This window comes from Mchenga conophoros, linkage group LG12 (genome assembly GCF_057382185.1).
Source record: "Mchenga conophoros isolate Kocher_MC1m ecotype Shallow Benthic linkage group LG12, M_conophoros_male_GT1.1, whole genome shotgun sequence".
Classification (NCBI taxonomy): Eukaryota; Metazoa; Chordata; class Actinopteri; order Cichliformes; family Cichlidae; genus Mchenga; species Mchenga conophoros.
The window spans coordinates 18,758,229-18,769,198 of NC_140537.1; the positions used below are offsets into that span (position 1 = coordinate 18,758,229).

A 10,970-nucleotide genomic window follows, 5' to 3' on the forward strand; every position below is an offset into this window, starting at 1 on the left:
CCTTGTTTCTCTTTATTTATTTTTTATTGTAGGTGTGACTGCCACATGCTGGCTGCATCACATGATATATTTCACCACACCTACAGTAAATCTTCCACTTGATGCCCATTACATGCCATGTTTAACCCTTTGAAATCCTAAGCAGAAGTGATGAGAAGTAACCTTAACAATAGACCCCCTTTTTCAGAGAGATGACAAAAGGGCCTTTTGGGGGGGGGATTACCAAGGCTTAGGAGACATCTTTTCATATATTTTGATAGCATAAATTTAGGGGAAGTTCCACAAAGAACATTAAAAAAAATTCTTCTTTGTTATTGTCACTAACATCACTATAATATTCACAGTAGGTTAAGAAATAATACAAAAAGAAAGGTATCAACTTTTCCTGAGGAAACACGTGCTAGGTAAGTTAGTGTTAATGACCCATCTTACCAGAAATTGTCAACTGTCTAAATAGTCAAAATTAATCTGGAAACACTGGCAAAACCTAAAAAAATACCAGGAAGAAAAATGTTGCAGTCAATATTTTGATGGCCCCATAAATTGAAAGCAATTAACTCAAAGTAAAAGATGTCTAGTTATGTCAGCTTCATGTTTTGTGTTACGCCACAAAAAACAAACCAAAAATAAGTAAATAAATCCAAAAACCAAAGAAGTTTATTGCCTTAAAAAAAGTTTATTATCATACAAAACTTCATTTCAAAGATTTAATCCACCCAACACCAACTTGATGTTGTAATGTTGTTAACCAGTGAATGGAAAATATTTTTCTCTTTACTTTTCAGAAAGGCTTTTAGGTGTAAAACAAACCAGTCAAACAGCATTACTTGTTCCTGTGATAAATGCAATGTTTTACATTTTGTCCCTTTTATTCAGTCGTCTGTCTGTAACACGCAGGCACTTAAGATATCAAGTGTTAAATAAAAAAGAAACAATCAGGAGTGGCTACTCCTATATGAGGCAGTTAAACACACACTATAGGGATTTGGTATAGTCTATAGCCACAGAAGTGCTTGGTGAACACTAGAGTGGCTCTTAATGACCACAGTATGCTTCTCGGTGTTTTCACACCATTTCCTGGCAAAACATCTGGTCAGACCTGTTGCTAGGATTTATTCTCAAAATCTGGCAATGGAGGGTACATTGCATATGCTCCATAAGGAGGAGGGGGATCTGACGGTTGGGGAGCTGCTATTGGTTGTTGTGGCTCAAAACCCCACACTGGAGGGTTTGGGTTCGGGTTGAATCCAAAGGGGGTAGCAGCAGCAGCAGCGGGATAGTGTGGTGGCACTGCAGGATAGGCCTGGAAGGCTGGCAGGATGGCTACAGGAAACTTGATCTCTGGATCTGAAGCATATTTTACGTCAAGGTACACCTGTAAAACACGTTAGATTGTTTAAAGTTACTCAATATTTGCAGAATTGAACCAATCCTCTGTTTTTAAGAACATGTTCAACAGGTAAAATCTATCAGCCTTTTCTTTGGTTACGGACTTCATGTATCTCAGCTTATGCTTATTTTAGTATTAATTAAAAGTTTGATCATTTTGTAGCTCAACCCTTTCACACAGGTTATGTTGGTTTTGAGCGGCAGATGTTACCCATTAACACAAATATAACTGCTGTCCTCAGTTACTACTAGTAGGTTCTTATGTCACATAAGTCTTTTGTTTACATTATTGCTTTTCAGTAAAATGAGTCAATAAACCATGGCAGACACTGGAGCTTTGCTCTATAAAGACAACCTATGTGCCGACAGTTTTCCACTATGCTCTATACAATACTGTGTTCACATGCGTGCAAAGCAAACACTTTCCTCAAACAAATGAACAAAGCGTGACAATTGTGTTCAAACGCTTTCAGCAGCTTTACACAAGTCTTTCATTGCATAAAATAAAGAACCGACAGAGAGCTTCAAATAGCGCTCTGCTGCGCTATTGCTCACAACATTCATACCATCTTGCTTATTTTTTCTGATCACATCAACATTGATGGGGGGAAAGCGTAGCAAAAGAACCAGTTTTCCATTTAAATTTACATTCTATCTAGAAAGTATCTTTTTTCCTTTTTGTTTAATGTGTGCATTTCTACTACAGAATTTCAAAAAACAAGTTCTCACCAAAGTAAAATGAAATGCATTTTCTTTCGAGGAACAGAGCATTCCTTCTTGAACCATTTTAAGTTAGCACAACTTAGATCTGGGCTGTTAGCTGATCTGGTGACTGATCTCCAGTGTGACAATAGAGCAGTTCAAGTTACAGACTGGCAGACAGAATGTGATGAGGGCAGAAGTACAGCTGAAACCAAATAATGAGACAAAGGAAGTAAAACCCACAGAGGACACAGAGAGAAATAATAACCAAAATAAAACGGGAAGAGAGGCACAACTAAACAGGGAAGCAAGATTATATTGATGCAAACAAAGACAAAGAGGAAAAAGTCCTGTACCTCCTTGGCTTCCTGATTGGATTGCTTCATTTTTCATTTGATCACAAACAACGCCATTAGTATGGATTGGCCTACCTGGAGCCTGAACTTCAACATTACAAAAGCAGTGTGGAATCATGTTAATGGAGAACAGAAGAAAAGGAAGCCGACCTCCAAAGAAGAGCTTAAAATAAAAAAATAAAAAGCTATTTCTGAAGACTACTTAAAGAAATCCTTTTGTGGATCAATAATTTTGGACAGTATTGTGGAATAACTAACTTGTATTGAAACGATTAATACAGTTTTAAGATTTACTGGTGTTTCCAGCAAACATTTTTCAAGCTGCTTACCCTGAGTCTGTGCTCAGCTTTGATGATGTTGCAGTTGAGGATCGAGGGCTCCACGTCACGGGGAATGGTGATGACCCTTGTGACGGCTTCTTCTGCAGATGGAGGGATGGCGTCTCCCACCTCTTTCAAGAGGTCTTTAGTATGGACCCTTCTCTTCCCTCTTGCAAAGAAACTGTGCTTTCTGTACAAACAGTACTTGGGCTTGATCTCACGAGATGAACTGTTCTTAATGAAGGCCACAACTTTTAATCCTTCTCCTGCAATACCGAGCGGAAAAGTCAAACCTGACCTTTTCTTTAAACAAATACATGTCAGTATCACCTGCAGGCCTCTCACCTTGTCGGAAGCCCATTTTTTCAAGATTAACATCCATGGCTACACTTCCTGAGGTAAAAATGTTCATTTTCTTATCCTTAGAGTCATGCAGCGGTGTCTGAAAGAAAAACAAGAATGTAGCACAAATTAGGGCTGGGCCATATCATACTGTTCACGGTAATACCGGTATAATGTTGGGCAACGATAAGAAAATTAAATATCGCGATAAAATATGGGTAAAAGACGCATGCGCAGTGCCTTTGTTTTCATACGCATACGGCGCCGACGCAGAATGAGAAGGGTGAAAGCGGATCGTTGAATGAAACGGATGAACCAGAATTGGTTTGTAAAAATGCTGCAACTTCAGTGGTGTGGAACTGGTTTAGCTTTCGTCCGTCAGATACTCAACAAAACACTATTTTTGGTAGGGCATGCTAGCGGGCCGTCGTTATTACTGTGTTTTTTGGAAAATACGGCACACTTAAAATCAATTCTTTGATTTTTCTGAAAATCGACAGTACCCCTTATGTATGAATTCTGGTTGTGTTTACTGACCTCGAAACGATTTTATGTCGTACACGGCGCTCGAAAATCTGTCAAATGTTTTAGTACGACTTTGCTAAGCTACGAACCCGCATCGCTTGATGGATTGTCGGAGCATTACGGCTATCGTAGGCAGGAGCCTCGCGGAGTGATACGTACTGCGCTTCAACATAATATTACTGTATTGTGTATAATCTCTTTTTAGGTTTTGTGGATATTATACACGGTTATGCTGAGGATATGTCGGCCAGTTTCCACTGGAAATGCCTTTTGGTTAAACTGTCAGCAAGGAATTTGTATTTGCACTGTTAAATTTTTATATAACTTTAAAACACATAACAAACAGTTGCTTGTTCAAGTGAGAATAAATTGATGTTTGTTTGTTTATTTTGCACTAATAAAGTTGTGGAGTTGTAAAGTATTTTGTCTAGTGTCAATTATATCGTCAGTTTTATCGTTATTGCAAATTTTCAAATGTATATCGTGATAAATATTTTTGGTCATATCGCCCTGCTCTAGCACAAATGCACTTAAATTCTCCCAAAAGCAGAGATATATTAACTTTAATAGACTTCAGCCACATTGATCTCAAAGCTAAGCCAGTGGCCCTTTCCAGTAAGACTATGTTTGGTGCCTTTAAAACCAGTGTTTTCACAAGGTGAGCACTCTGAATGCAAATACTGAAACAAGTTGCTCAATACATGTCCAAGCAGGTCTAAACAGGTTATTGCTGCCCACTCACCCCTTGTTTTTTGTTTGTTTGTTCTGTGGTTGTGCCAACTTTGTTGGAATGACTGCAAATGAGATAACACACATACCTGTAACCAAGATATACTGTTCACATTTGTCGTTGACACAAAGTTGACCATAGTTGAACGTTTCGTGTTCATCCTCATTGATCTGCTCAGCACGGCTTCCAGCGAGTACACAATTTTACCATCAGCACCTTTGAAGGAGGAGGGTAAATCCCTATTGAACAAACACCAAAGCCCACAGAACTGCGATGAGTTGATCACTTTCTTGTAAAATACACACAGCTTTTCACATTTTCTAAATGACTTAATAAAATGTTTTATATCAAAATAAACAATACAGCAGCCATAAACAGAACAATTACGAGTGAAGCCCTTTGGGATTAACGGTTTTTCAGCACTAAATAAATAAAATATGTTCTGATGTTCTTCCAGTTTGCAAACACAACTGGCTCAAGCTAATGCTATGCTGACACTTTTTACATGTTTTAGAACACTCCCTTTATGCACTGCCAGCGACATTCCAGCTGGCGGTGAAATCAGGCGAATCCTTGGATTTACAGCTGTGCCGTGAATGTTTAGGGAGTTATGGACCCGTGAGTGTTCAAATATCTGAATCAACTCAAGCTCAGAATTCAGACTTGATACATTCACCAAGTCACGAATCAATTAATGATAAAATTACTGGTGGTTATCTGCCCACATTCATACATGTACGTATCTAAAACTTCAGTATATTAATGTTGCTTTAATGTCTGTGAAGGTTCTCAGTCATCCAGGTCATCGTAGTCAAAGGAGCTTGCAAAGAAAAGCGTCTGGACTTCTTTAAGTTGCTTGAAGACGTTTCACCTCTCATCTGAGAAGCTTCTTCAGTTCTAAGGTCAAATGGTGGAGAGTCCCAGATATAAACCTAGTGGGAGTGACCCCCCACAGAGGGACAAAAGGACCCCCTGGACCCCCTAAAGTCAGCAAAGAGGCACAGAAAAGAAGACCAGACACCAGCGAGGGAGGATAAGAAGGACAGACGCAACAACATTGTCATCCCCTATGTAGCCGGTGTATCAGAGAAACTCAGGAGAGTTTTCTCCAAGCATGACATCCCGGTGCATTTCAGACCCAGCAACACGCTCAGACAGAAACTGGTTCACCCGAAAGACAAAACGCCAAAACACAAACTTAACAATGTGGTGTATGCTGTACAGTGCAGCGAGGAATGCTCAGACCTCTACATTAGAGAGACCAAACAGCCACTTCACAAGCGCATGGCACAACACAGAAGAGCCACCTCCACAGGACAAGACTCAGCAGTCCATCTGCATCTTAAGGATAAAGGACACTCTTTCGAGGATGCCAATGTTCACATTTTGGACAGAGAGGACAGATGGTTTGAAAGAGGAGTGAAAGAAGCCATCTATGTCCACTGTGAGCGACCATCTTTGAACAGAGGCGGGGGTTTACGACACCAACTCTCTGCCATCTATAATCCAGTTTTGAGATCCCTTCCCAGACGCCTTAACGCCCACTCACATCCTGGGCCATCTGACCTCAGGAATTCACATGATAAGGTGGGGCCAGGTTTCAAAATGAACACACCCGAAACTCTGGCTGATTGGGACCCACGCCCAGTTTCCCACCTTGGCCCAGGCGATTAGAGGATCATCAGGGGGTCCTTTTGTCCCTCTGTGGGGGGTCACTCCCACTAGGTTTATATCTGGGACTCTCCACCATTTGACCTTAGAACTGAAGAAGCTTCTCGGATGAGAGGTGAAACGTCTTCAAGCAACTTAAAGAAGTCCAGACGCTTTTCTTTGCAAGCTCCTTTGACAATGTTGCTTTAATGTATACACAACCTCAGTGTGTTCACTTACTTTTCTGGAACCACAGCAGTAACAAAACACGAGGTTGTCTGTTTGTTCTTACTAACACTGCAACCATTTAAAGAAATGTTTCTTACTGGAAGGGGAACTGAAAGCTGAATGGGTAGACATGGATTCCTGGGGCAACAACGCTGCTGTCTAAAAAAAAAAGAAAAAAAAACAAATAGTAAAAAAAAATGTAAAAGATAAATACAAATTTAAGAAGAATTGTTCAGATGTGTGTTTAAGTTACAACTCCTACAATTACGAAGCAGGCCGTTGTAAAGGGATGCTGGGGTGAGTTTGATTTGGCTTCCTGTTTAAGTCAAATATTTAGGGATTACAAACACAAGAGCTGGAAAAGAACAAAAAACTCCTCAAGCTCAACGGATGTCTGAGGGAACAAAAACGCATGTTTGCATCACTTAGCTAATGTGTTTAGGGTTTTTTATGCTTGTAATTAGACATCAGTGATTAAAAAGCACTCTGGCTCTCACTACACTGCGACTCTAAGTGTAATCCTGCAGCAGGATTGCATTTACGAGCCACAATGACAAGACATGAAGTTTCAGTGTGTTGAAAATATTACAATTATATACCAGATAAAGATATGGCCATTTATTTTTCATATTAACTGGAGTTTATTTAGCACAAAGAGTTTGCCCATGTTTCAATGAACAGACAGCCTGACATCTGCCAGAGTTATTTAATCCAGCTTTGCAGAAGATGACACAACAGAAGGTGTAAAAGTGACAGACTGACAGCGTGAACACAACACCGGACGTGCAGTCTCAGCATTCAACAAGTGACTCAAGCTATAGCTGAATGAAATAAAAGCTCAAACACAGACAGCACACAAATATATTTCAGTAAAAACACAATCAAGCACCACTACAGGCTGAGAGAGGACGGTCAAATACTCACATGTTTGTAAGTTGTCGGTCACTAGTGTCTGTCTGTCGTCCTCTGAAGAGAAAAATCAAGCAGAAAGCAACGCAATCTGTCAACCTTACTGTGTTATTTTAGGCTGGGCAAAAACCTGAAAATCATGATTGTAATCTCTGAGTGTCTGTTAATTTCTTGAGTTATATAGTAAGAGATGGATTAAAATGTCTAAAACTAAAACTCTCAATTTAGAAGTTTACACTGAGAAATGCAGGCAAATCATGCTCTGAATCATCATTTTAACTCTAATCTTTTACTTCGATTTGATTAATCATATTTTCACTGTTAGTACAGAATCCATGTAAAAACTGGTGATCTGGTGCTTTAGTTGTATATGTGTTCTGACTGGTATAATCACTGACGAACAGCAGCGATGGGCTGAAAATTCATTTCTACAGGAAGAAACTTTGCTGCATGTTATGCTGGGCTTACACTGTGCGATTTTTTCAGTCGCGCGATTCAGCTCCTGCTCAAACTGTACGATTGACTCGCAGGGGTTAGAAGTTCATAGGTCACGATGCAGGGTCTCACACTATACCGCCCGATGCTCTGATGCGACCTGAGTGCTCACACTGTGCCTCCATAAAATGAAGGTTATAACAGAAATTCTGTCGCTCGCTCTCCCTCTCTGTCTTTCACTCACACAGACACACCACCGCCATCAACTTTGCTAAATTGCAAATGAAAAACATTGATCAGGCAGCTGTGATTGAGCAGCAGTGTAGATCCAACTATTTTCACGGTTGTTGTGGTCGTGATAATTTTGTGATGCCACATCGAAAAGGCTCGGATGAGCTTTGAAAAGTTCTACAAGTTGTGCCTCCATCGCTTGTGTCCAGATCACACGCTGCACAGCCATGCTGCTCCATCTTTTACACCAACGTTTACGTGTTTGCGCGCGAGCAGTGTGAGCGGCTGTGATGAGACCCTCACGAGCGATTGATGATCGGGAGCTGGTCGTGAGGTGTTAATCGCTTCTCGTTACCCCACGTATACTACACGATGCACGATGAAGATCACTCAAAAATCGGCTCAAAATGGGCCTAAAACCGCACAGTGTGAGCCCAGCGTTAGAGCAGCAATGTTTGTTCCCCTCAGAGAAAGGGAAGAATGGGAAAAGGAAAACACCTGGCTGGAAAAAGTTAATATGGGCATGTGCAGTGAATATCAGCGCTATGTGGCCAGAAGTGTGATAATATAATTTATTTTGTGTAAGAAACAACTGCAAGGATAGATGATTACAAATAGATGACTAATACATAAAAGTAATACATAGATGAATAATGATGATGAGTTAAGATGCGTAATCATGGGAACAAGCGGGTTTACAAACAGGAGCAGCTGATTAGCATTAGAAAAGCTGAAATAATACCTCAGCTGAAGCCAATTGTACTAAATGTACTAAATGTGCACTGTTACAAGAATGTTTTTCTTTCTATTGTTTTCTATTATTTTAAGTTAAGCAGGACAGAGTTCTTTTAAAGAAAGATTTACTTATATTCTCAAAAGTTAAGCATGACAGGCTTCTGTTTAAGAAGGAGACCTGTTTTATTGTGTTAATGTTGTCATTTTGAGCTAAAAATAAATGGCTAAATGATCATTTGTTTCACATGTGTTCATATCACAAAGAATAAACATCTACTTAAATCAAATTCAAGTCAAATGGTTAAAAAAATAATTTCACACACAAAAAAAGAGCTAGAAAATTCACCACACTGGGAAGGGTGAAGACAACTGGGTCGCCCGGCCCTGGCCACGAGGTGTCCCTTATTTATTTTTCAGGGAGTTGGCAACCCTAAGTGTAAGCCCAGCATTACACAGAAAATAACTTTCAAAATGTTCAGTAGTTCAAGCAGATTTAGATTAGGCTGAAGCCACAGAGCAGCAGCATAAGAGATCGGCGGTTGAGCAGTTGTTGTGCAGCAGGAATTAGTCTCCCCCTCCGCTCACCCAACATAAACAACGCCTGATGCTAACATTTCCTTCCACTGCGTTGACTTTAGTCCTTAAGCTGAATTTATTTGTTTGCTAAATTCTTTAAAACTATAAACTGAACACAAATAATTTAGTTTTTGGTTGTTCTTTTTAGTTTTTTGTTTGTTTTTTTCTAACTTAAGCAGGCTCCTCCGTGCACGCAGCGCAGAATGAAAAGCAAACTTACTTTTGCTGTTTTTGTCTCGGATGAAGTAACTTCTAACGCTGAAGTATTTGTCTTTGGCGTGGTATACATGCGTGGTTTGTCCGTGCCTCTCGGTCCACAAAACCTCAGCTTTCCCTTTGAATTTAATGAGCAGGGACTCTATCTGGAAGTCTTTCTCCGCTTCCAGCCTGACTTCCCCATAAATGACATCACCATTAGTAAAAGTGTTGCTGTCATTGATAGAGTTATAGATTACTTCTAATCTCTTGATTGTGGACAGCATAATTTGTAGTAGCGCACTAGGAAACGTTCCAAGGACACCAGAGTAACAACCGACAGACTGAGATATGCGGTAGGTGTGTCCCGATCCTGAAGGAGGTCTTACATTACCGCGGCTTCGCCTTCCGCTGTATCTCTGATTTCATTTATCCAATAATGCGTGCACCCAATTAGTCACTTATATGGTGACACACAGTGACATGCAGGGGACTAGTAGCAGTGTGGGGGAAAGTGGGACTGACTGCCCAGGGGTCCAATGGGTCAGGAGGAGCCTATCCAGACCTGCAATGAATAAGTTTGCTATTGTTTGCATTTTTTTCTTATATTGGAGAATATATATATATATATATATATATATATATATATATATATGCAGGGGCGGAGCGTGAGGGTGGCTTACTGGGCTTAAGCCCGGGTTGTTTTGTCAGAAGGTGGGGGTCTTTTGGAGTGTAATTTTTTCATAGTTAGATGCCTGGCTGACAACTGTATAAAACAAAAAGTACACACAATATTCGAAGCACATAGTGCACACTGTGGGAATTTACGACTGTGCGTGAATCCCCCCTGATATTGGTATGATCCGAGCTCAGGCACTAAGCGACTGAGCGAGAGGGCGGGGCAGCTGCTGCCTGTAAGTGCGCTGTTGGAGAAACAGAGCCAGCCATACTAAGGAGAGCTTAAGTTTGACCAGTAGTGATGGGATTTCCGGCTCTTTTTAGAGACCCGGCTCTTTCGGTTTGGCTCACTACAAAGAGCCGGGTCTCTCGGCTCCGAACCGGCTCTTCAGGTTGTTTTGTTGCTTTAATTTATTTATTGTTAACAATAATATAAAATTATGCACAAAAGGAATTACTAACGTAAGAAAAAGTGGTTTTATTTATATATGTTTATATATAAATATATGCGGTGGCCCCTAGAGACAAAACACGTACAAACTCCAAAACACATTTCTAGCATGAACTGAACTTCCAAAGCAGAGCTACTAGATCACTTAAATTACACAATTGAAAGCATGAAAGCATATGTGTATTGTTTGTGTATTTATACACAGGCACTCATATATATTCAAATAATTTAAAAACAATGTTCATTTACCTGTTACTACCACACACCAAATCCGGTCGTTGGTACTTGCTGGCTTGTGTAGCCACTAGGTAACAAAAGCTCAACACTGCACCCAGCATCCTGGAGCACTTCTGTTGTCTTTTGTACGTGTTTTGAGTTTTTATGTGCATCTGAGTTTTTACGTGCTTCGGAGTTTGTACGTGCTTCGGAGTTTGTACGTGATTTGAAGTTTGTGCGTGCTTTGTCTCTAGGGGCCACCGTAAATATACTTTTATTTATTCACTCCACATAAAATGTAA

General features: G+C 40.2%; 1 protein-coding gene across 1 annotated transcript; it reads right to left on the reverse strand.

The window, feature by feature from the left end:
* Positions 1-656: 656 nt before the first annotated feature.
* On the reverse strand, positions 657-9,795 carry LOC146562426 (arrestin domain-containing protein 3-like). The gene is made up of 7 exons (XM_085294154.1): positions 9,349-9,795; positions 7,167-7,208; positions 6,341-6,401; positions 4,453-4,603; positions 3,113-3,209; positions 2,777-3,033; positions 657-1,375 (listed from the first exon to the last, which is right to left on the reverse strand). The coding sequence occupies exons 1-7, from the start codon at positions 9,608-9,610 to the stop codon at positions 1,106-1,108; spliced, it is 1,140 nt and encodes a 379-aa protein (XP_085150280.1). The 5' UTR covers positions 9,611-9,795; the 3' UTR covers positions 657-1,105.
* Positions 9,796-10,970: the final 1,175 nt, after the last annotated feature.

Bases quoted from the DNA above. Each gene is read 5' to 3' on its own strand.
- LOC146562426 (XM_085294154.1), bottom strand. From the start codon at position 9,610: ATGCTGTCCACAATCAAGAGATTAGAAGTAATCTATAACTCTATCAAT. The intron at 3,210-4,452 runs GTATGTGTGTTA...TTTTTCTTTCAG, and splicing joins ACAGTATATCTTGGTTACAG to ACACCGCTGCATGACTCTAA. The intron at 1,376-2,776 runs GTAAGCAGCTTG...CGTGTTTTACAG, and splicing joins AAGCTGAGCACAGACTCAGG to GTGTACCTTGACGTAAAATA.